The sequence below is a fragment of the Salmo salar genome, chromosome 12 (genome assembly GCF_965601325.2).
Source record: "Salmo salar chromosome 12, fSalSal1, whole genome shotgun sequence".
In the NCBI taxonomy this organism is placed as follows: Eukaryota; Metazoa; Chordata; class Actinopteri; order Salmoniformes; family Salmonidae; genus Salmo; species Salmo salar.
This window is the reverse complement of record NC_138302.1, coordinates 43104968-43131122: the sequence shown is the minus strand read 5'-3', so window position 1 is coordinate 43131122 and position 26155 is coordinate 43104968. Positions and strand designations below refer to the sequence as shown.

Here is a 26155-nt window from a genome sequence, read left to right as displayed (position 1 = left end):
GCCAGAGTAATACGTGTTCACACACAAACAAATTATTTTGGGATAATTAGTAATTATCTGACTAAGTCTGCGCAAGAGTCCCCATTTAATAAATATTGATTTCAGCTATTATATTATGAGCATTCAGTTACTGTTCCATTGAATGTTAAAATGGACAAAACGAGTGACCTAAGCGAATTTGAGCGTAGTATGATCATCAATACCAGGCGTGCCAGATCCATTATCTCAGAGACGGAACCCTCCTGTGCTTTTCAGCACAACAGTGTCTAGGGTTTACCGAGAATGTTGTGAGAAACAAAAAACATCTAGTCAGCAGCAGTCATGTGGGCAAAAACAGCTTGTTGATGAGGGAGGTCGAAGGAGAATGGCAAGAATCGTGCAAGCTAACAGGCGTGCCAGAAACGGATAATAAAATACAATTAGTCACATGCGTCAGAATACAACAGGTGTAGACCATACAGTGAAATGCTTACTTACAAGCCCTTAACCAACAATGCTTTAGAAGTTAAGAAGAAAAACATGTTAAGTAAAAAATACATAAGTAAAAAATTGAAAATAAGAAGTAACAAATAATTAAACAGCAGCAGTAAAATAACAATATCGAGGCTACAGTATATACAGGGGGTACCGGTACAGAGTCAATGTGTGGGTTCACGGGTTAGTCGAGGTAATTGAGGTAATATGTACATATAGGTAGAGTTATTAAAGTGACCATACATAGATAATAAGCAGAGAGCAGCTGCAGTGTAAAAGAGGGGTCTGGGTAGCCCTTTGATTAGCTGTTCAGGAGTCTTATGGCTTGGGAGTAGAAGATGTTAAGAAGCCTTTTGGACCTAGACTTGGTGCTCCGGTACTGCTTGCTGTGCGGCAGCAGAGAGAACAGTCTATGACTAGGGGGGCTGGGGTCTTTGACAATTTTTAGGGTCTTCCTCTGACACCACCTGGTATAGAGGTCCTGGATGGTGGGAAGCTTGGCCCCAGTGATGTACTGGGCCGTACGCACTACCCTCCGTAGTGCCTTGCGGTCAGAGGCCGAGCAGTTGCCATACCAGGCAGTGATGTAACCAGTCAGGATGCTCTCGATGGTGCAGCTGTAGAACCTTTTGAGGATCTGAGGACCCATGCCAAATCTTTTCAGTCTCCTGAGGGGAAAAGGCTTTGTCGTGGCACAACTGTCTTAGTGTGTTTAGACCATGATAGTTTGTTGATGTGAACACCAAGGAACTTGAAGTTCTCAACCTGCTCCACTGCAGCCCTGTCGATGAGAATGGGGGCGTGCTCGGTCCTCCTTTTCCTGTAGTCCACAATCTTCTCCTTTGTCTTGATCACATTGAGGAAGAGGTTGTTGCACCACCCAGCCAGGTCTCTGACCTCCTCCCTATAGGCGGTCTCATCATTTCTTGTATCATCGGCAAACTTGATGATGGTGTTGGAGTCGTGCCTGACCATGCAGTCATGAGTGAACAGGGAGTACAGGAGGGGACTGAGCACGCACCCCTGAGGGGCCCCCCATGTTTAGGATCAGCGTGGCATATGTGTTGTTACCTACCCTTACCACCTGGGGGCGGCCCGTCAGGAAGTCCAGGATCCAGTTGCAGAGGGAGGTGTTTAGTCCCAGGGTCCTTAACTTAGTTATGAGCTTTGAGGGCACAATGGGTTTTAACACTGAGCTGAAATCAATGAATTGCATTCTCACATAGGTCTTTTATCCAGGTGGGAAAGGGCAGTGTTGAGTGCAATAGAGATTGCATCATCTGTGGATCTGTTGGTGCGATATGCAAATTGGAGTGGGTCTAGGGATTCTGGGATAATGGTGTTGATGTGAGCCATGACCAGCCTTTCAAAGCACTTCATGGCTACAGACGTGCTACAGGTCGGTAGTCATTTAGACAGGTTACCTTAGTGTTCTTGGGCACAGGGACTATGGTGGTCTGTTTGAAACATGTTGGTATTACAGACTCAGACAAGAACAGATTGAAAATGTCAGTGAAGCCACTTGCCAGTTGGTCAGAGCATGCTCAGAGTACACGGCCTGGTAATCTGTCTGGTCCTGTGGCCTTGTGAATGTTGACCTGTTTAAAGGTCTTACTCACATTAGCTACGGAGAGCATGATCACACAGTCGTCCGGAACAGCTGATGCTTTCATGCAAGCTTCAGTGTTAATTTCCTCGAAGCGAGCGTAGAAGTAATTTAGCTCGTCTAGTGGGCTCGTGTCACTGGGCAGCTCTCGGCTGTGCTTCCCTTTGTAGTCTGTAATAGTTTGCAAGCCCTGCCACATCCGACGAGCTTCGGAGCCGGTGTAGTACGATTCAATCTTAGTCCTGTATTGACGATTTGGGCATAGCAGGATTTCTTATAAGCTTTCTGGTTATAGTCCCGCTCCTGGAAAGCGGAAGCTCTACCCTTTAGCTCAGTGTGGATGTTGCCTGTAATCCATGGCTTCTGGTTGGGGTATGTACGTACGGTTACTGTGGGGACGATGTCATGGATGCACTTATTGATGAAGCCAATGACTGATGTGGTGTACTCCTCAAAGCCATCGGACGAATCCCGTGAACATATTCCAGTCTGTGCTAGCAAAGCAGTCCTGTAGCTTAGCATCTACTTCATCTGACCACTTTCTTATTGACCGAGTCACTGGTGCTTCCTGCATTAGTTTTTGCTTTTAACCTCTTACATCTAGACGTTCCGCTAGCGGAACACCTGCTCCAATATCCAATGATAGGCGTGGCGCGAATTACAAATTCCTCAAAAATACAAAAACTTCAATTTTTCAAACATATGACTATTTCACAGCATTTTAAGGACAAGACTCTCCTTTATCTAACCACACTGTCCGATTTCAAAAAGGCTTTACAGCGAAAGCAAAACATTAGATTATGTCAGCAGAGTACCAAGCCAGAAATAATCAGACACCCATTTTTCAAGCTAGCATATAATGTCACAAAAACCCAGAAGACAGCTAAATGCAGCACTAACCTTTGATGATCTTCATCAGATGACACACCTAGGACATTATGTTATACAATACATGCATGTTTTGTTCAATGAAGTTCATATTTATATCAAAAAACTGCTTTTTACATTAGCATGTGACGTTCAGAACTAGCATACCCCCCGCAAACTTCCGGGGAATTTGCTAACAATTTACTAAATTACTCACGATAAACGTTCACAAAAAGCATAACAATTATTTTAAGAATTATAGATACAGAACTCCTCTATGCACTCGATATGTCCGATTTTAAAATAGCTTTTTGGTGAAAGCACATGTTGCAATATTCTAAGTACATAGCCCAGCCATCACGGGCTAGCTATTTAGACACCTGGCAAGTTTAGCACTCACCAATATCAGATTTACTATTATAAAAGTTTGATTACCTTTTGTTGTCTTCGTCAGAATGCACTCCCAGGACTGCTACTTCAATAACAAATGTTGGTTTGGTCCAAAATAATCCATCGTTATATCCGAATAGCGGCGTTTTGTTCGTGCGTCCCAGACACTATCCGAAATGGTAAATCAGGGTCGCGCACATGGCGCAATTCGTGACAAAAAAAATCTAAATATTACATTACCGTACTTCAAGGATGTCAACCGCTGTTTAAAATCAATTTTTATGCAATTTTTCTCGTAAAAAAGCGATAATATTCCGACCGGGAATGTCCATTTAGCTAAACAGAGGAAAGAAAACAAAGCTTTCGGTCGACGCGGGCACGAGCCTGAGTCTCACAGTACTGTAACCAGCCACTACCCAAACGCGCTACTTTGTTTCTGCCAGAGCCTGCAAAGCCACGATTCAGCGTTTTGCCGCCTTCTGAGAGCCTATGGCAGCCGTAGGAAGTGTCACGGGACAGCTAAGATCCTCACTCTTCAATAAACAGAGACAAGAAAAACGACACCTTGTCAGACAGGCCACTTCCTGCATGAAATCTTCTCAGGTTTTTGCCTGCCATATGAGTTCTGTTATACTCACAGACACCATTCAAACAGTTTTAGAAACTTTAGGGTGTTTTCTATCCAAAGCCAATAATTATATGCATATTCTAGTTACTAGGCAGGAGTAGTAACCAGATTAAATCGGGTACGTTTTTTATCCAGCCGTGAAAATACTGCCCCCTAGCCATAACAGGTTAAGCAAGAATCAGGAGGATAGAATTATGGTCAGATTCGCCAAATGGAGGGCGAGGGAGAGCTTTGTATGCATCTCTGTGTGAATTATTTTCCCTCTGTTTGCACATTTAACATGCTGGTAGAAATGAGGTAAAACGGATTTAAGTTTCCCTGCATTAAAGTCCCCGGCCACTAGGAGCGCCGCCTCTGGATGAGTGTTTTCCTGTTTGCTTATGGCAGTATAAACCTCATTGAGTGCGGTCTTAGTGCCAGCATCGGTTTGTGGTTGTATGTAGACAGCTACAAAATATACAGATGAAAACTCTCTTGATAAATATTGTGGTCTACAGCTTATCATGAGATACTGTACCTCAGGTGAGCAAAACCTTGAGTCTTTCTTAGATTTCGTGCACCAGCTGTTTACAAATATACATAGACCATCACCCCTTGTCTTACGAGAGGCCGCTGTTCAATCCTGCCAAAAAAGCTTAAAACCCACCAGCTGTATGTTATTCATGTTGTCGTTTAGCCACAACTCAGTGAAACATAAGATATTGCAGTTTTTAAAGTCCCGTTGTTAGGATATACGGCACAGTACAACAGTGGTGTGCAGAACGCTATTTCAGAACACACAACTCATCGATCCTTGTCAAGGATGGGCTTTTGCACCAGATAACCACACCGGGATCCACTCCTATCAGCTTAAAACAAGAAGAAGTGGCTCCAGTGCAAGAAGAAGTATCTCTCAACTTATCGTTGAGACAAGAGATGGATCACCAACACTGGCCAATTGAGGAGTGGAAAAACATTGCCTGGTCCAACGAATCCCGGTTCCTGTTGCGTCATGCTAATGGCAGATTCAGGATTTCACGTAAGCAGCAGGAGTCCATTGACCCATTATGCCTGGTGTCAACGGTACAGGCTGGCGGTGTACTGGTGTGGGGAATGTTTTCCTGGAACACGTTAGGTCCCTTGATACCAAAGGAGCAACGTTTGAACCCCACAGCGTATCTGAACATTGATGCTGACAAAACCCAATATAGCATATTTGGGATGAGATGGCATAGGCTGTTAGCAGCATTAATCAATCAAATGCATTTATAAAGCCCTTCTTACATCAGCTGATGTCACAAAGTGCTGTACACAAACCCAGCCTAAAACCCCAAACAGCAAGCAATGCAGGTGTAGAAGCACGGTGGCTAGGAAAAACTCCCTAGAAAGGCCAGAACCTAGGAAGAAACCTAGAGAGGAACCAGGTTATGAGGGGTGGCCGGTCTTCTTCTGGCTGTGCCAGGTGGAGATTATAACAGAACATGGCCAAGATGTTCAAATGTTCATCGATGACCAGCAGGCTCAAATAATAATAATCACAGTTGTCGTGTCTTTGGCATCATTAAACTGAAGACTTATTTTTATCAAATAAATTCTCTGTAATTATTATTACATGATTAAACTAACTTAATCATGTAACTGTAATTAACTAGGAAGTCGGGGCACCAAGGAAAATATTCAGATTACAAAGTTATAATTTTCCTAATATAACTTTCAGATATTTTAATATCTGATCAATTATTCTTCTAATTAATGAAATATTCTTTACCTCACGTTAGTCTCATTCCAAACCAAATTGTTGGTTATCTGCATGAACCCAGTCTTCACCATGAGTCATCCATACATCAATTGTCTTAAATCATTTATTTACTAACTCAGTAATCAATCACAGAAATGCACACAAACAAACAAGTAGATATGGTTACAAGGAAATGATAGCGGAGTTTCCCTAGTGGGATAAACCGGTATCATGGCTTGTTGGACAAAAGGGAAGTGGGAGTCGACTGAGATAAAGACACTACAAAGTGATAAGTATAACAATTGAAATGCTAATCCTTTGCACATGAACGCTCACTCATTCGGGAATAATTGCAATCAATCAATATATTTACGCTCAGTGTGTCGTCGTGATCTCTGTTGATAAGTTTGTTTTTGTTGGAGAGTTTGTCCGCCCTCTCTCTCACTGCCGTGGTTAGGATGGATATTTCAGAGTAACATTCAGCAATGTTGTTATAGAATAGATATTTCGGCGGTTGTCGGTCTTCGCGTTCAATGATACCGAATTCCTAGCTGCAGACTAGTAATTAGTGTCAAAGATTTGTTCTTATTCTGTCGGTTCGATAGTCTCAGAGTTTAACCAGGTGGTATGGTTAAGAATTCAGCAATCGTCTGAAATCTTAGCCCTCTCGTGGTTATCGAGGTCAGCTAGTCTCTACTCAAACCTTAGCCCTCTCGTAATTGAGAGAAGCATGGTCTGAAGATAAATTCCCAAGATGGGGGTTATATTCAGAAGAGCAGAAAGGGGCTGTCCCACGATGCCAGATCAATGTCTGTGCTCATGGGGCGGGCCTATGATTTAATTAAACTCCAAAGGGATTTGGAGTTTCCTTCATTGAACAGTTTAAAATCACATTACATAATTTCACAAATAGTTTCATCTTTACTCATTCATTTTATACAACAATTAGATGCAAGCCTCACAACTGAGACTCTTGTATAAACAGGGTTATGGTAATGTGGCTGTATTGTCTCTCATGAGTTTCACAAAATTGTACCAAACGGATCAGTTCGTAGCTGGCTACTTCACCGACTGTTTATACATTATCCAGAACATGAATATTGTTCAGTTCTCAAATTCTGTGATGTGGAAGAAGTTCCTTTGTTCTCTCTATGAAAACTCACTCTCTCTCTCTATACTGTCTGGCCATGAGGAAGAATCTCCTCCAGGAATTTATGACCTGCCTAACAGAGCCTGGTGAAGGGGGAAGAGAGAAAGGGGGATGGTGCAGAGAGAGGGGGATGGTGCTCGCTGTACCCAAAGAGGGCAACGTCATGACACAGTGGTTGTCGAAGGTGCAACAGGTCAGCACCTCAGGAGTAAATTTCAGTTGGCTTTTCATAGTCGATCATTCAGGGTATCTCTACCGCTCCTGCTTTCTCTACAGAGTTGAAAACAGCAGGTCTGGGTCAGGTAGCACGTCCGGTGAACAGGTCAGGGTTCCATAGCCACAGGCAGAACAGTTGAAACTGGAGCAGCAGCACGGCCAGGTGGACTGGGGACAGCAAGGAGTCATCAGGCCAGGTAGTCCTGAGGCATGGTCCTAGGGCTCGGGGCCTCTGAGAGAAAGAAATAGAGAAAAAGAGAGAGAGAATTAGAGAGAGCATACTTAAAATCACACAGGACACCGGATAAGACAGGAGAAATACTCCAGATATAACAGACTGACACTAGCCCCCCGACACATAAACTACTGCAGCATAAATACTGGAGGCTGAGAAAGGAGGTGTCGGGAGACACTGTGGCCCCATCCGACAATACCCCCAGACAGGGCCAAACAGGCAGGATATAACCCCACCCACTTTGCCGAAGCACAGCCCCCACACCACTAGAGGGAAAACTTCAACCACCAACTTACCATCCTGAGACAAGGCTGAGTATAGCCCACAAAGATCTCCACCACGGCACAACCTAAGTGGGGGGGGGGGGGGGGGCGCCAACCCGGACAGGAAGATCACGTCAGTGACTCAACCCACTCAAGTGACGCACCCCTCCTAGGGACGGCATGGAAGAGCACCAATAAGCCAGTGACTCAGCCCCTGTAATAGGGTTAGAGGCAGAGAATCCCAGTGGAGAGAGAGGAACCGGCCAAGTAGAGACAGCAAGGGCGGTTCGTTGCTCCAGTGCCTTTCCGTTCACCTTCACACTCCTGGGCCAGACTACACTCAATCATAGGACCTACTGAAGAGATGAGTCTTCAATAAAGACTTAAAGGTTGAGACCGAGTATGCGTCTCTCACATGCGTAGGCAGACCATTCCATAAAAATGGAGCTCTATAGGAGAAAGTCCTGCCTACAGCTGTTTGCTTAGAAATTCTAGGGACAGTAAGGAGGCCTGCGTCTTGTGACCATAGCGTACGTGTAGGTATGTACGGCAGGACCAAATCGGAAAGATAGGTAGGAGCAAGCCCATGTAATGCTTTGTAGGTTAGCAGTAAAACCTTGAAATCAGCCCTTGCCATAACAGGAAGCCAGTGTAGAGAGGCTAGCACTGGAGTAATATGATCAAATTTTTTGGTTCTAGTCAAGATTCTAGCAGCCGCGTTTAGCACTAACTGAAGTTTATTTAGTGCTTTTTCCGGGTAGCTGGAAAGTAGAGCATCGCCGTAGTCTAACCTAGAAGTGGCAAAAGCATGGATACATTTTTCTGCATCATTTTTAGACAGAAAGTTTCAGATTTTTGCAATGTTACGTAGATGGAAAAAAGCTGTCCTTGAAACAGTCTTGATATGTTCGTCAAAAGAGAGATCAGGGTCCAGAGTAACGCCGAGGTCCTTCACAGTTTTATTTGAGACGACTGTACAACCATCAATTTAGGTCCCAATTTCTTGGGACCTAGAACAAGCATCTCTGTTTTGTCCAAGTTTAAAAGTAGAACATTTGCAGCCATCCACTTCCTTATGTCTGAAACACAGACTTCCAGGGAGGGCAATTTTGGGGCTTCACCATGTTTCATCAAAATGTACAGCTGTGTGTCATCTGCATAGCAGTGAAAGTTAACATTATGTTTCCGAATGACATCACCAAGAGGTAAAATATATAGTGAAAACAATAGTGGTCCTAAAACGGAGCCTTGAGGAACACCGAAATTTATAGTTGATTTTCCAGAGGACAATCCATCCACAGAGACAAACTGATATCTTTCCGACAGATAAGATCTAAACCAGGCCAGAACTTGTCCGTGTAGACCAATTTGGGTTTCCAATCTCTCCAAAAGAATGTGGTGATCGATGGTATCAAAAGCAGCTCTAAGGTCTAGGAGCACGAGGACAGATGCAGAGCCTCGGTCTGATGCCATTAAAAGGTCATTTACCACCTTCACAAGTGCAGTCTCAGTGCTATGATGTGGTCTAAAACCAGACTGAAGCGTTTCGTATACATTGTTTGTCTTCAGGAAGGCAGTGAGTTGCTGCGCAACAGCTTTTTCTAACATTTTTGAGAGGAATGGAAGATTCGATATAGGCCGATAGTTGTTTATATTTTCTGGGTCAAGATTTGGCTTTTTCAAGAGAGGCTTTATTACTGCCACTTTTAGTGAGTTTGGTACACATCCGGTGGATAGAGAGCCGTTTATTATGTTCAACATAGGAGGGCCAAGCACAGGAAGCAGCTCTTTCAGTAGTTTTGGAATAGGGTCCAGTATGCAGCTTAAAGGTTTAGAGGCCATGATTATTTTCATCAATGTGTCGAGGTATACTACTAAAAAACTTGTGTCTCCCTTGATCCTAGGTCCTGGCAGAGTTGTACAGACTCAGGACAACTGAGCTTTGGAGGCATACGCAGATTTAAAGAGGAGTCCGTAATTTGCTTTCTAATAATCATGATCTTTTCCTCAAAGAAGTTAATAAATGTATCACTGCTGAAGTGAAAGCCATCCTCTCTTGGGGAATGCTGTTTTTTCATTAGCTTTGCAATGGTATCAAAAATACACTTTGGATTGGTCGTATTTTCCTCAATTAAGTTGGAAAAATAGGATGATCGAGTAGCAGTGAGGGCTCTTCGATACTGCACGGTACTGTCTTTGCAAGCTAGTCGGAAGACTTCCAGTTTGGTGTGGCGCCATTTCCGTTCCAATTTTCTGGAAGCTTGCTTCAGAGCTCGGGTATTTTCTGTATACTAGGGAGCTAGTTTCTTATGACAAATGTTTTTAGGGGTGCGATTGCATCTAGAGTATTGGGCAAGGTTAAATTGAGTTCCTCGGTTAGGTGGTTAACTGATTCTAGTACTCTGCCGTCCTTGGGTAGGCGGAGGTAGTCTGGAAGGGCATTTAGGAATCTTTGGGTTGTCTGACAATGTATAGCACGACTTTTGATGATCCTTGGTTGGGGTCTGAGCAGATTATTTGTTGCGATTGCAAACGTAATAAAATGGTGGTCCAATACTCCAGAATTATGAGGAAAAACATTAAGATCCACTACATTTATTCCATGGGACAAAACTAGGTCCAGAGTATGACTGTGGCAGTGAGTAGGTCCGGAGACATGTTGGACAAAACCCACTGAGTCGATGATGGCTCTGAAAGCCTTTTGGAGTTGGTCTGTGGACTTTTCCATGTTAATATTAAAGTCACCAAAAATTGGAATATTATCTGCCATGACTACAAGTTCCGATAGGAATTCAGGGAACTCAGTGAGGAACGCTGTATATGGCCCAGGAGGCCTGTAAACAATAGCTATAAAAAGTGATTGAGTAGGCTGCATGGACTTGATGACTAGAAGCTCAAAAGACGAAAACGTTTTGTTTTTTGGGTAAATTGAAATTTGCTATCATAAATGTTAGCAACACCTCCGCCTGAATCTACCGCCATCAAATCTGCAGCAAGTGCGTGATGCCATCGTGTCAGCATGGACCAACATTGAGCACAAGAAAAAGGAACAATGTATTTTGCTATCTCTGTTGCCATGCACTGAATGGTGGATGCTTGTCACCTCAAACGGATGCCTTGCAAAGATAAATGATTAAACAGTTGGTGAAAGTGTTGTGAACCACTTAACCCAAACAAAATACATGAATAACAGCTAGGTTGGAATTAAGAAATTACCTGAATCTTCCATGTCTACAGGAAGGCTCCATTTGTTTCAGTTTTAGTTCCTTTCCAACTCTTTATCAACTCAATTCTGAAAGCTGTCAGTGGCTGGATGATGTCTGACTCACCCTGTCTCACTGTCTCACACAGCCAACCATCCACCAAGCACACGCCCAAGTCTATACCACTCCCGACCCATATTCACCGTACATCATTTTGGCCTAGCTTTGTCTGGGGGTCCCCAATGACAGGTTTGAAAAAAGCTGATCTAGGACACACTTCCTCGCAACCTAGGATGCAGCTGCCCTGAGGTGGCTGAGGCTTCTTTTCCCCCACTATTTCTTTCCTTATTTTCATAATCTTTTCAGTTTTTTTTACTTTCAGCTAAAATTGTATTTTAAGTGGTGGCTTGTATTGCCCCGACTGTTTCTTTGCCTGTGGTCAGTGCAGCATGGTCTAGGGGCCATGCCGGATCCAGCACTTAACCATGAAAGCCTTTCAAGCAGAGACTGGCCTAGCTGCCAGCAGGCACTGAGCTGTCAATTGGTTTGATTTGAATTCTTCTAATGGAGTTGTGAGCTGTGAAACGTCAGCCTAAAATGTTTTGATTGCCCCCAACGCTGTACACATCAATTTACAGAAACATCAATCTCCGGCGAAAAGAACAAAACAAATGCAGAACATCCGTTTGGACGTTTGTGGCTATGGAAGCCCTTTCTGTTTGTTTCGACACGGTCAATATTTCTGTTGTAATGCATTGCCAATATTTCATGGCTGTGGCACACAGCAGTGTGTAGCTAATTCAAATGCTGCCGGAAATTCACTGGTGGGTCCAACAGAATTGACATTACCGTTCTGTTCTTCTTCACTATTGCAAAGCATTGCATATGCTCGAAAATTACAGTTTGTGTTTTGTTCATAACAATAATACCTTAAATCGAATACTATTTTTGACATTGGTACCAGTTAGGCTACCACTGTGTTTTCAGCCCACACATCAATGTGGCATTATGTTTACCTTTGTATCCTGCATTCCTACTCTTCCTTTCTTTTTACAATAAGATAACTTTTCACTACGGACTATTATACGAATTAAAATTATGTTTACTGTTTGCAATGCTGGCCATCCCGAATGACATTCTATCAAAAATACTGGAAAAAGTAGCTTGCTGGTTCACATTTATTTTCTATATAAAACAGTTGTCGAAAATGCAAGATATATATTTACTCTGAGTTGCTCTTCGATAGATGGGTTGAAGATGGAAGACTAGTTTGCCCAGCAGAGATCCCCATTGTTCTTTGAAGAATCTTTTTGGTTGTAGTGTTGTACAACGGATACGTTGAAGTACCCTTTCATTCTTTGGAGATTGTCTGTCCTTTCCTAGGACACGTACGTTTACAGCTGCAGCTCGACGTCTAGGATGTATCACTTCTTCTTTAATGAATAATAGTTCAAAGTTTATACCAAGTTGCCATAATCAGCTTGTGCTGTATTCTGTCTGGTCAAGTCGAAATTCACCATTCCATTTTGGTGATCGTCACCTCCACATTGAAATTCACCCTTCTAAACGTTAGGACAGCAGTCCTCACATTTCTGGAACTAAGGTTGACTTCCGTCAACGGGCTTTTGTACTGGGGGAGAGAAGGGCGTGTTTCATAGTTCTCAACCACTTGGATGTGGCCACTGACTGGGCCTAAGATTTACTATGAAACAATTCTCTTATTTAGGAGGCTAAAATTACATTTAATCTTTTCACATATTTCGACATTTAAATTGCATAACAATTCCATTTGACCCAACAGGGCAATGTTATGACACAGTCTATGAACCAACTGTGTTTGAGTTTCCTGTGTTACCGTAATTTCCGGACTATTGAGCGCACCTGAATATAAGCCGCACCCACTGAATTGAAACGTTTTTTTTTATTTTGAACATAAATAAGCCGCACATGTCTATAAGCCGCAGGTGCCTACCAGTACATTGAAACAAATGAACTTTACACAGGCTTTAACCTCTATGGGCTAGGTGGGACGCAAGCGTCCCACCCGTGGTGCACTCCATCAACAGCAGGTGCATTTCAAGAGCGGCAAATTTGAATCCAAATAAATGTCAAAATTCAAATTTTTCAAACATACAACTATTTTACACCCTTTGAAAGATAAACATCTCCTTAATCTAACCACGTTTTACGATTTCAAAAAGGTTTTACGGCGAAAGCATAAATTTAGAGTATGTTAGGACAGTACATTTACAAGAGTTGTGTGTAATGTTGTGCCAATTCAAAGACAGGCGTCACCAAAACCATAAAATCAGCTAAAATTATGCACTAACCTTTTACAATCTACAACAGATGACACTCCTAGGACATTGTGTTAGACAATGCATGCATTTTTAGTTCTATCAAGTTCATATTTATATCCAAAAACAGCGTTTTACTGTGGCGTTGATGTTCAGGAAATCGTTTCCCTCCAATAAACGGCATTCAAGTCAGCACCACAAATTAAATAATTAAAATTAGAAAACATTGGTAAAATATTATATTGTCATTTAAAGAATTATAGATTTACATCTCTTGAACGCAATCAACTTGCCAGATTTAAAAATAACCTTACTAGGAAATCACACTTTGCAATAATCTGAGCACTGCACCCAGAAAAATACGCGTTGCGATACAGACTAGCCGCCATGTTGGGGAGATCTAAAATCGAAAATACTATGTAAATAATCCATTACCTTTGATTCTCTTCATCAGATGTCACTTCCAGGTATCACAGGTCCATAACGAATGTAGTTTTGTTCAAAAAAGCTCATCATTTATGTCCAAAAATCTCCGTCTTGTTAGCACATGATCTAAGCCCGCCGGACTTCACTTCATGAACGAGGGGAAAAAATATATTTACGTTCGTTCAAACATGTCAAACGTTGTATAGCATAAATCATTAGGGCCTTTTTTTAACCAGAACATGAATAATATTCAAGGTGGACGAATGCATTCTCTTTTATAACGTATTGGAACGAGGGTACCCAACATGAACTCGCGCGCCAGGTGTCTAATGGGCCATCATCGTTCCATGGCTCTTGTTCGGTCAGATCTCCCTCCAGAAGACTCAAAACACTTTGTAAAGGCTGGTGACATCTAGTGGAAGCAATAGGAAGTGCCAAAATATTCCTCAGCCCCTGTGTTTTTCAATGGCATAGGTTTAAAGGTAATACAACACATCAGGTATCCACTTCCTGTCAGAATCTGTCTCAGGGTTTTGCCTGCCAAATGAGTTCTGTTATACTCACAGACACCATTCAAACAGTTTTAGAAACTTTAGGGTGTTTTCTATCCATATATAATAAGTATATGCATATTCTAGTTACTGGGTAGGATTAGTAACCAGATTAAATCGGGTAAATTTTTTTATCCAGCCGTGCAAATACTGCCCCTTAGCCCTAACAGGTTAACGAAACACGGCTTGTAACAAAAATAAATAGGCTTTAACGAAACACGGCTTGTAACAAAAATAAATAAGCTTTAACGAAAAACCGCTTGTAACAAAAATAAATAGGCTTTAACGAAACACCGCTTGTAACAAAAAAAAATGATTTGGAGTAAACAGTAGCCTACCAAGAAAGTCATTGCTCCAGACCAAGCTCCCGTGCAGCAGCTCTATTTCCTTTTCCAACAGCCAGATCAATCGCCTTAAACTTGAAAGCTGCATCATATGCATTTCTCTGTGTCTTTGCCATGATGAGGGTGACAAAATGACTACCGTAATCAGAATGATGGGAAGTTTGAGCGCACTCGATTTAATCTAAACAGTAAACAAAAAAGTTGTTTGACCTTAACCCGTTCGGCAATTTCATTGGTCTAATGAAAGCTTCATGCCGCCAAAAAACTGAGCACGTCACAGAATGTGTTTTTAAAAAATATATATATATATTTGAAAGCGTCATTGTTTAAGCAGCGAGGTTCAAAGCGTGGGAAAAAAGTAGCGGCTTATAGTCCGGAAATTACGGTATATACTGTATATTGTATATATTTCCACACTATGAGGTTGGAATAATACTGTGAAAATTAGATAATGATTTAGCTCCCTTTTAGTGTAAGAGCTGTTTGAAAAGTGGGATGGAATTTGGTGGGATGGAATATTGGCCTGCCTGCCTGGTGCTAAGAAGCAATTTTTGTTTATTTTTGACAATTTTAATTTAAAACAATCACAGTAATCACATTGTTACCCAGAAATGATTTGATATTGAGATAGTCCCCTTTTCAGGGCCCTGTCTTTTAAAGATAATTTGTAAAAATCCAAATAACTTCACAGATCTTCATTGTAAAGTGTTTAAACACTGTTTTCCATGCTTGTTCAATGAAGAAGTCTTCTGCCGAAGCTTGATTTTATGAATATATGTATAAAAACTGCCGACCCTGATGTATTTATGCTTTCTGAAACCTGCCTTAAAAAAATATACACTGCTCAAAAAAATAAAGGGAACACTTAAACAACACAATGTAACTCCAAGTCAATCACACTTCTGTGAAATCAAACTGTCCACTTAGGAAGCAACACTGATTGAAAATACATTTCACATGCTGTTGTGCAAATGGAATAGACAACAGGTGGAAATTATAGGCAATTAGCAAGACATCCCCAATAAAGGAGTGGTTCTGCAGGTGGGGCCCACAGACCACTTCTCAGTTCCTATGCTTCCTGGCTGATGTTTTGGTCACTTTTGAATGCTGGCGGTGCTTTCACTCTAGTGGTAGCATGAGACGGAGTCTACAACCCACACAAGTGGCTCAGGTAGTGCAGCTCATCCAGGATGGCACATCAATGCGAGCTGTGGCAAGAAGGTTTGCTGTGTCTGTCAGCGTAGTGTCCAGAGCATGGAGGCGCTACCAGGAGACAGGCCAGTACATCAGGAGACGTGGAGGAGGCCGTAGGAGGGCAACAACCCAGCAGCAGGACCGCTACCTCCGCCTTTGTGCAAGGAGGAGCAGGAGAAGCACTGCCAGAGCCCTACAAAATGACCTCCAGCAGGCCACAAATGTGCATGTGTCTGCTCAAACGGTCAGAAACAGACTCCATAAGGGTGGTATGAGGGACCGACGTCCACAGGTGGGGGTTTTGCTTACAGCCCAACACCATGCAGGACGTTTGGCATTTGCCAGAGAACACCAAGATTGGCAAATTCGCCACTGGCGCCCTGTGCTCTTCGCAGATGAAAGCAGGTTCACACTGAGCATGTGACAGACGTGACAGAGCCTGGAGACGCCGTGGAGAACGTTCTGCTGCCTGCAACATCCTCCAGCATGACCGGTTTGGCGGTGGGTCAGTCATGGTGTGGGGTGGCATTTCTTTGGGGGGCCGCACAGCCCTCCATGTGCTCACCAGAGGTAGCCTGACTGCCATTAGGTACCGAGATGAGATCCTCAGACCCCTTGTGAGACGATATGCTGGTGCGGTTGGCCCTGGGTTCCTCCTAATGCAAGACAATGCTAGACCTCATGTGGCTGGAGTGTGTCAGCAGTTCCTGCAAGAGGAAGGCATTGATGCTATGGACTGGCCCGCCCGTTCCCCAGACCTGAATCAAATTGAGCACATCTGGACATCATGTCTTGCTCCATCCACCAACGCCACGTTGCACCACAGACTGTCCAGGAGTTGGCGGATGCTTTAGTCCAGGTCTGGGAGGAGATCCCTCAGGAGACCATCCGCCACCTCATCAGGAGCATGCCCAGGCGTTGTAGGGAGGTCATACAGGCACGTGGAGGCCACACACACTACTGAGCCTCATTTTGACTTGTTTTAAGGACATTACATCAAAGTTGGATCAGCCTGTAGTGTGGTTTTCCACTTTAATTTTGAGTGTGACTCCAAATCCAGACCTCCATGGGTTGATAAATTGGATTTCCATTGATTTTTTTTGTGTGATTTTGTTGTCAGCACATTCAACTATGTAAAGAAAAAAGTATTTAATAAGATTATTTCATTCATTCAGATCTAGGATGTTGTTTAAGTGTTCCCTTTATTTTTTTGAGCAGTATATTACAGACAAAAATATTGGCATAAATGGTTATAATGTTTTTCGTACAAATCGTAAATCTAAGGCTGGTGGTGTTGCTGTATACGTAAAAGAGAAGTTCTCGGTGGTCGTTCTGACTTCTGTTACTAAACCTAAGCAATTTGAATATCTGTCTTTGAACCTAAACCTTGGCTCATCTTTAAATATTGTTGTATCTTGTTGTTATAGACCTCCATCTGCTACTGTTGGCTCTCTGGATTGTATTTTCGAATTATCACAGAATGTAAATTCTGAGTTTGTCCTGATGGGTGATCTGAATTAGGACTGGCTAACATCTAGCTCTGATCAACTCAAAATTCTATGCAATACCTATAATCTCACTCAGATTGTCAACAGTGTAACTAGGTTGAATATAAAATATCCTCTGAAATCCTCTTCGATTGATTTGATCTTAACCAATACTCCTCATCGTTTTAATGCTTCTGGTATTTTTGCAAATGACATAATTGATCACTGTGCTATTGCCTGTGTGAGATATGGTAAAATTCCTATGGAATCCCCACGTGTGATTGCGAAAAGAAACTGGAAGCGGTTTGATATTCAAGTTTTTTTTTACATGATGTATCTAGCATTGAATGGAATAGAATGGAATTAATCACTGATGTTGAACTAGCCTTTTCTTACTTCCACAACACATTCCAGGATGTATGCAATAGGCATGCCCCTTTTTAAAAAATTCAGGATTAAGGGCAGAGAGAACCCTTGGTTTACTAAGGAATTTACAAAAATCATAAGGGAGCGAAATGCCATGTGGGCTAAAGCAAGAGGGACTGGTTTGGCAGATGATTGGATGGCTTTTAAACATCTTCAAAATATGGGTGTGGCTATGATCCGTAAATTGAAAGCAGACCACTACCTGAAATCTACTAAACATAATTTAAATAATCCATTCAAATTTTGGCAAGTAGTGAAAGGTTTGGAGTGCAAAAAAAGATACACAGCTTCCCACACAATTGTTGGTAGACACACAGATTGTAGCTGAGAGAACCTCCATTCTGAAAGCCTTGAATCAGCATTTTTTAGATGCAGGCAGTTTATTTGAAAAGGTCAAAGGTATAATTGAGCCCCCTATGAATTTACCTGACACCCCTGTGCACTCCTTCACCAGGTTCTCCTTTTCATCCTTCTCTGTTTCAGAAGTGTGTAAAGCCCTGAAAGAAATGGATGGGAAATATACCCTGGCCCTGATGAACTAGACCCCCGCTTCCTACACCTAGCCACAGTTATCATTGCTCCCCCCTTAACATGTATTTTTAACCTCACGCTTGATGTTAAGGAAATCCCCAAGTTATGGAAATCTACTTTTGTACTGCCTCTCCTGAAAGGTGAAGATCCTTCGCTACTTGACAACTATCGACCCATATCAAAATTGTCTGTACTGTCAAAGGTACTGGAGTCCTTAGTTAGTAGGCAGCTAAAGGCCTACTTCCAAGAAAACAACATCTTAAATGGAATGCCATCAGGTTTTAGGTCTGGCCACAGCACTGTTTCAGCAACATTGAAGGTTTTAAATGACATCCACTGTGCTCTTGATAAGAATTTACATTGTGTGTCTGTCTTTATTTATTTGTTGAAGGCTTTTGACACCGTGGACCATGCTGTGTTAGTGCAAAGGTTAAAATGTTGTGGAATTACTTGTCATGCTCTAGATTGGTTTATAAATTACCTATCAAATCGTACACAATGTGTAATGGCGGATGGTTGTAAATCTGAGTCCATAGAGGTGTGTTCAGGTGTTCCACAAGGTTCTATTTTGGGCCCACTGTTTTTCATTTTGTATATCAACAACATTGGGGATCTTATTGAATCAGTGGATGTTCATTTTTATGCAGATGATACTGTTTTTTATTCAAGTGATAGTAGTTTATCTTTAGCTTTTGAAAATGCCCAGAGAGCATTTAACATCATACAACAGAATCTGTATGATTTAAAGCTGGTTCTAAATTCGGGTAAAACAAAATGCATGGTGTTTTCAAATGCCAGGTATGTTACTAATCATGTCATTGCTACATTGGCTGGACATACTATAGAGCAAGTTAAAGTGTACAAATATTTGGGTGTGTGGGTTGATGATAAGCTGAGCTTCACTGTGCATGTAGAGAACTTGATAAGGAAGCTCAAGCTGAGAATAGGTTTTTATTACCGGCATAAGGCTTGTTTTTCTTTGGAGGCCAGGAAGGAGCTGGTACGATGTACATTACTGGCGGTTTTAGATTTTAGGGATGTTATATATATGCAAGCCTCGACCACTACCCTGAGAGTGCTCGATTCAGTGTATCATGCAGCCCTCAGGTTCATTACAAATCAAAAACGTCTAACACATCATTGTGATCTTTATAGCGCTGTTGGCTGGTTGTCATTGACCTTGTGTGTGCTTAAACACAGGTATACACTGATTTGGCCATATTGGGTAAAATGTTATTTTACCTCTGTTCTTTTTTAGTCAGGTCGGTAAATAAATATAAATTACGGTCCCGTTCTCATTTGAATCTAACAGTACCAAAAATTAGAACAGGTCATGGTAGAAATAGTTTTAGTTACTTAGCTCCGTGGTCCTGGAATTCTCTTCTGAACATTTTAAAATTTGATGATCTAGTATCGTTGGTGGAGTTTAAACACTTGATCGATGTATATATCATAGAAGAGTGTAATTGTCTTTAGGACAGCTGTTTTTGGTCAAGAATTACATGTTTTTAACGTAAGATGTTTTTGTTGTACTGTATGTGTGTTTATAGTTTTGTTTAATGTTGGGTTATTATATGTAAGTTGTTTTATCTGAAACGTTGTTCCCCCTGCTGCTATTGGACCAGGTCTCTCTTGGAAAAGAGATGTTATCTCATTGAGAAAAACCTGTATAAATAAAGGTAAAAAAAAACATGAACAGCTTACAGACGGTAGGCAATTAAGGTCACAGTTATGAAAACTTAGGACACAAAAAAGGCCTTTCTACTGACTGGGGGACAAAAAACAAAAGAAAGATGCCCAGGGTCCATGCTCATCTGCGTGAACGTGCCTTAGGCATTGTTATTTTTGATTTTGATCCCCCCCTTTGTTCAGGGACAGATTATTCAATTTCTGATAGTCACATGTCTGTGGAACTTGTTCAGTTTATGTCAATTTTTTTTAATCTTGTTATGTTCATACAAATATTTACACATGTTAAGTTTGCTGAAAATAAACGCAGATGACAGTGAGAGGACGTTTCTTTTTTTGAGGAGTTTATATATAGTGTTCCGTTTTTCACTCTGCTCTTACAGATCACCTATAAGGCTCTGAGCTCCTTGGACTCCAGTGCAGACCTGACCACCCAGCGTGGCAGGGTGTTCAAGTTACGCAACGAGACCCACCACCTGTTCGTAGGGCTCTACCCGGGCACCACCTACTTCTTCACCCTCAAAGCCAGCACCAACAAAGGCTTTGGACCCCCTGTAACCACCCGCATCGCCACCAAGATAGCAGGTGAGGGATACTTGTTCAGAGCAGATAGTAGTAGTGATGTTTCATTGGTATCCTAAATTCACATACATACAGCTGCAAGCAATATGATGTAAATTACATGATACATGCATCATTGTACTATAGCAGTTTTGTTCTTTTCATTATTTGTTTTTTTGCTTTGTAAAAAATAATAATAAACACTGACATTGTCAAATGCCCCATCTGACTAGAGCTGTGGTGGTCATGACATTTTGTCAGCCGGTGATTGTCAAGCAAATAACTGCCGGTCTCACGGTAATTGACCGTTAATTAACATAAACACATTTAGCATTGCCTGGCTTCCACGCGTAGCATACAAGCCACTGATGCAGACCATTGGAACATCTGCAAGTCTAATAAATACATGTAATATAGCCTACACCATCACAATAAATCCATTATTTATTTTAGACAGGTCAAAAGAAACATGATATGAAGAAAACTAGTCCTTATGTTAGGCCCTGATCTGGCTATGCCATATGGCTGTGTGCTACACTAGTTCATTTAGCAGACAAGATTTACTTAGAATTCCGTGGCATTATTTTATAGCATGAAGAATACAATTGAACATAGCTGAATAAAAAATAAAGGATATTCGTCCAACCGATTTGAGGCGGGGTGCACATGCGGCTATTCTGTGTTGAGCGGTTAACAAAGATACAGGCACTCCTATATGCTTAATTTAGAATTATTTATGTAACTTTAGTTGTGATACATGCAGTACCAGTCAAGAATTTGGACACACCTACTCATTCAAGGGTTTTTCTTTATTTGTAAGATTTTCTACATTGTAGAATCATAGTGAAGACATCAAAACTATGAAATAACACAAATGGAATCATGTACTACAGTAACCCAAAAAGTTTCAAACAAATCAAAATATATTTTATATTTGAGATTCTTCAAAGTAGCCACCCTTTGCCTTGATGACAGCTTTGCACACTCTTGGCATTCTCTCAACCAGCCTCATGAGGTAGTCACTTGGAATGCATTTCAGTTAACAGGTGTGCCTGGTTAAACGTTAATTAGTGGAATTTCTTTCCTTCTTAATGCGTTTGAGCCAATCAGTTGTGTTGTGACAAGGTAGGGGTGGTATACAGAAGATAGCCCTATATGGTAAAAGACCAAGTCCATATTATGGCAAGAACAGCTCAAATAAGCAAAGAGAAACGACAGTCCATCATAACTTTTAAGGCATGAAGGTCAGTCAATCCGGAGAATTTCAAGAACTTTGAAAGTTTCTTCAAGTTCAGTGGCAAAAACCATCAAGCGCTATGATGAAACTGGCTCTCATGAGGACTGTCACAGGAAAGGAAGACCCAGAGTTATCTCTGCTGCAGAGGATAAGTTCATTAGAGTTACCAGCCTCAGAAATTGCAGCCCAAATAAATGCTTCACAGAGTTCAAGTACACACATCTCAACATCAACTGTTCAGAGGAGACTGTGTGAATTAGGCCTTCATAGCCAAATTGCTACAAGGAAACCACTACTAAAGGACACAAATAAGAAGAGAATTGCTTGGGCCAAGAAACATGAGCGATGGACAATAGACCGGTGGTTATCTTTCCTTTGGTCTGATGAGTCCAAATTTGAGATTTTTGCTTCCAACCGCTGTGTCTTTGTGAGACGCAGAGGGGGTGAACGCATGATCTCCGCATGTGGGGTTCCCACCGTAAAGCATGGAGGAGGAGGTGTGATGGTGTATGGGTGCTTTGCTGGTGACACTGTCTGCGATTTATTTAGAATTTGAGGCACACTTAACCAGCATGGCTACACAGCGATATGCCATCCCATCTGGTTTGCGCTTAGTGGGACAATAATTTGTTTTTCAATGGGACAATGACCCAACACACCTCCAGGCTGTGTAAGGTCTATTTGACCAAGAAGGAGAGTGATGGAGTGCTGCATCAGATGACCTGGCCTCCACAATCCCCCGACCTCAACCCAATTGAGATGGTTTGGGAAGAGTTGAACCGCAGAGTGAAGGAAAAGCAGCCAACAAGTGCTCAGCATATGTTATCAACCTTTCTCAAATCGGTCTTACGTAGCAAAATGGTGTTTTTTACATTGGAAAGAAGTAGAGACTTGGAGCTACAACATGTTATATCATACACTGCATTTGAGGAACAATGGGAAAGTAATTTGAAAGTTGATAAACTCACTTTTGAGAATAAGGCCTTTGAATGTTTTGGTACCTACTGGAGAGCTCTCCTTTGTCTTCACCCATTTGGCATTGTTCACACCCTCTTAAGCCAGCCCCACCCATCTCTTTAAGGATTCAGATGTGAGGTAATGTGCTAACAGTGAGTAGTGTAGTAAAGATTAAGATTAAAAGTGGTAAAAGTTGTAGCCTACAATAAGGAAATAATCCAGGTAGACAGAAAGTGTCCAGATAAAAATATTTGATAAATATTAGATGACGCTTACCCAGACAAATTTGTCTAAATTGATGGGTCAAGTGAAAGAAATGCTATAACCCCCAGCCACATCCAGTGGTGGAAAAAGTACTAAATTGTCTTACTTGATTAAAGATACCTTAATAGAGAATTTGTTAAGTAAAAGTCACCCAGTAAAATACTACTTGAGTAAAAGTCTAAAAGTATTTCGTTTAAAAAATACTTAAGTATCAAAAGTATGTGGAATTGCTAAAATGTAGTTAAGTATCAAAAATAAAAGTATAAATCATTTAAAATTCCTTTTATTAAACCAGATGGTACAATTTTATTTAACTTTTTTATTGACGGAGAGCCAGGGCATACTCCAACACTCAGACATAATTTACAAACAAAGCATTTGTGTTTAGTGAGTTTGCCAGATCAGATGAAATAGGGATGACCAGGGATGTTCTCTTGATAAGTGTGTGAATTGGACAATTTTCCTGTCTAAATGTAATGAGTACTTTTGGGTGTCGGAGAAAATTTATGGAGAAAAAAGCTGTAAAAAATGTTTTCGGAATGTGGTGAAGTGAAAGTAAAAGTTGCCAAAAATATAGTTAGTAAAGTACAGATACCCTCAAAAAATATTTTTACTTAAGTACTTTACACCACTGGCCACATCTTGCTAAGTGCATGGGTCTCTACAGCCAAATGTTACTTGCATAGCAGCAATTTCAGAAATAGTCGGAGAGCCTGTTTCTGTCCTGCCCTTGACTTTGGTGCAGGGCATGTGATGTCCAAAGCCTCTTTGTCGCAAAACTCCCTGATCTTCTCAAAAAGTTACGTTTGTCTAGCTGTGTCCAGTCCAGGTGGTACTTGTACAGGCAGACCATCTATGGGAGGAAGTATGTCAGCGTTGCGCATAAGCTGAAACCTAGTCCCTATTGAATCTAAACGCTCCTTGGCGACAGCAACACCAGGCTCCAGAGCATCGAATCTGTAAAACAGGAAATAACCAAAAAAATTATAAGACATTTCAACCTTGCACACCATCAATTCACCTCCTAAGTTTAGATAAGAAGAATAACCTCATACAATGCAATGAAAATTATATTCACCTGATGTGCTGGTACTGCTTGATCTGTGGCAGCTGCCTGAAGTACAGAGTCAGGTGTTGTTGCCAGCCATAGCTTTCCACCAGCACCGTACCATCGTCCAGTCCAACCAGCTGTGGGATGTTGACCCCTGTCACAGTGCTGTCCTTCACAATCTCAGAGAAATTGTTCACTCTGGTCTTTCTGAAGCGCTGCTTGATGAGGCGGAAGCACCAGTCGGGGGCAAACTTGGTGTGGCCTGTGATCAGGAAGTGAATGTCGAGACTCTGGTGGAGCGTGTGCATCGTCCGCCAGGCACAATACAAGAGCACAAACGTGTTCTTGTTTTGGCCACTGCAGTTATCACAATTCAGTTCCACACGTGTAGTGCACACTCCATAGTTGGTGAAGAAATGGTGCATGTAGTTGATGACTGCGCTGCTGCCTTTGCTGGATGACATGCCTTCATCAATCAAGTAGTTGAGTTGTTGTGGTATTCCTTCACAGCAGACACAGAACAAGCCACACTTGCGAGGAGTTAAAAAGTAGATGGGACCTGGCTGCATAGAAGGACAGTGCACCTGCAAACAACAAAAGATCATTAAGATAAAATACAATTAATTGTCTCACTCCTCTTTACACAGCTCAGTGAAAGGTATTTGCCTGCCTCATATATATATATATATATATACATACATACACAGTTGAAGTCGGAAGTTTACATACACTTAGGTTGGAGTCATTAAAACTCGTTTTTCAACAAGACTCCAGAAATTTCTTGTTAACAAACTACAGTTTTGGAAAGTCGGTTAAGAAATCTACTTTGTGCATGACACAAGTAATTTTTCCAACAATTGTTTACAGACAGATTATTTCACTTATAATTCACTGTATCACAATTCCAGGGGGGCAGAAGTTTACATACTCTAAGTTGACTGTGCCTTTAAACAGCTCGGAATATTCCAGAAAATTATGTCATGGCTTTAGGAGCTTCTGATAGGCTAATTGACATAATTTGAGTCAATTGGAGGTATACCTGTGGATGTATTTCAAGGCCTACCTTAAAACTCAGTGCCCCTTTGCTTGACATCATGGGAAAATCAAAAGAAATCAGCCAAGACCTCAGAAAAACAATTGTAGACCTCCACAAGTAGTCTGGTTCATCCTTGGGAGCAATTTCCAAACGCCTGAAGGTACCACATTCATTTGTACAAACAATAGTACTCAAGTATAAACACCATGGGACCACGCAGCCGTCATACTGCTCAGGAAGGAGATGCATTCTGTCTCCTAGAGATTAACGTTCTTTGGTGCGAAAAGTGCAAATCAATCCCAAAACAACAGCAAATTACCTTGTGAGGATGCTGGAGGAAACAAGTACAAAAGTATCTATATCCACAGTAAAATGAGTCCTATATCGACATAACCTGAAAGGCCACTCAGCAAGGAAGAAGCCACTGCTCCAAAACCACCATAAAAGAGCTATGCTACGGTTTGCAACTCCACATGGGGACAAAGATCGTACTTTTTGGAGAAATGTCCTCTGGTCTGATGAAACACAAATAGAACTGTTTGGCCATAATAACCATTGTTGTGTTTGGAGGAAAAAGGGGGACGCTCGCAAGCCGAAGAACACCATCCCAACCGTGAAGCATGGGGGTGGCAGCATCATATTGTGGGGGTGCTTTGGTGCAGGAGAAACTGGTGCACTTCACAAAGTAGATGGCATCATGAGGGAGGACAATTATGTGGATATATTGAAGCAACATCTCAAGACATCAGTCATGAAGTTATAAAGCTTGGTCGCAAATGCGTCTTCCAAATAGACAATGACCCCAAGCATTCTTCCAAAGTTGTGGCAAAATGGTTTTAGGACAGCAAAGTCAAGGTATTGGAGTGGCCATCACAAAACCCTGACCTCAATCCCATAGAAAAATTGCGGGCAGAACTTAAAAAGCTTGTGCGAGAAAGGAGACCTTCAAACCTGACTCAGTTACACCAGCTATGTCAGGAGGAATGGGCTAAAATTCACCCAACTTATTGTGGGAAGCTTGTGGAAGGCTACCCAAAACGTTTTACGCAAGTTAAACAACTTAAAGGCAATGCTACCAGATACTAATTGAGTATATGTAAACGTCTGACCCACTGGTAATGTGATGAAAGAAATAAAAGCTGAAATAAATCATTCTCTCTACTATTATTCTGACATTTCACATTCTTAAAATAAAGTGGTGATCCTAACTGACCTAAGACAGGGAATGTTTACTAGGATTAAACGTCAGGAATTGTGAAAAACTGAGTTTAAATGTATTTGGCTAAGGTGTATGTAAACTTCAGACTTCAACTGTATATATATATATCTATCCATCTATGTCCTTAATCAGTATA

At 41.6% G+C, this 26155-nt stretch overlaps 1 protein-coding gene across 5 annotated transcripts in view; it reads left to right on the top strand.

The window, feature by feature from the left end:
• The window catches only part of LOC106565046 (receptor-type tyrosine-protein phosphatase T), a 500470-nt gene that overhangs the window by 329059 nt on the left and 145256 nt on the right, over positions 1-26155 (top strand). For all 5 annotated transcript variants that reach the window (XM_082958989.1, XM_082958987.1, XM_014131664.3 and 2 more), the window contains exon 10: positions 20078-20279. In XM_082958989.1, coding sequence (XP_082815115.1) covers positions 20078-20279 — 202 coding nt within the window. The remainder of the gene's footprint in view (positions 1-20077; positions 20280-26155) is intronic.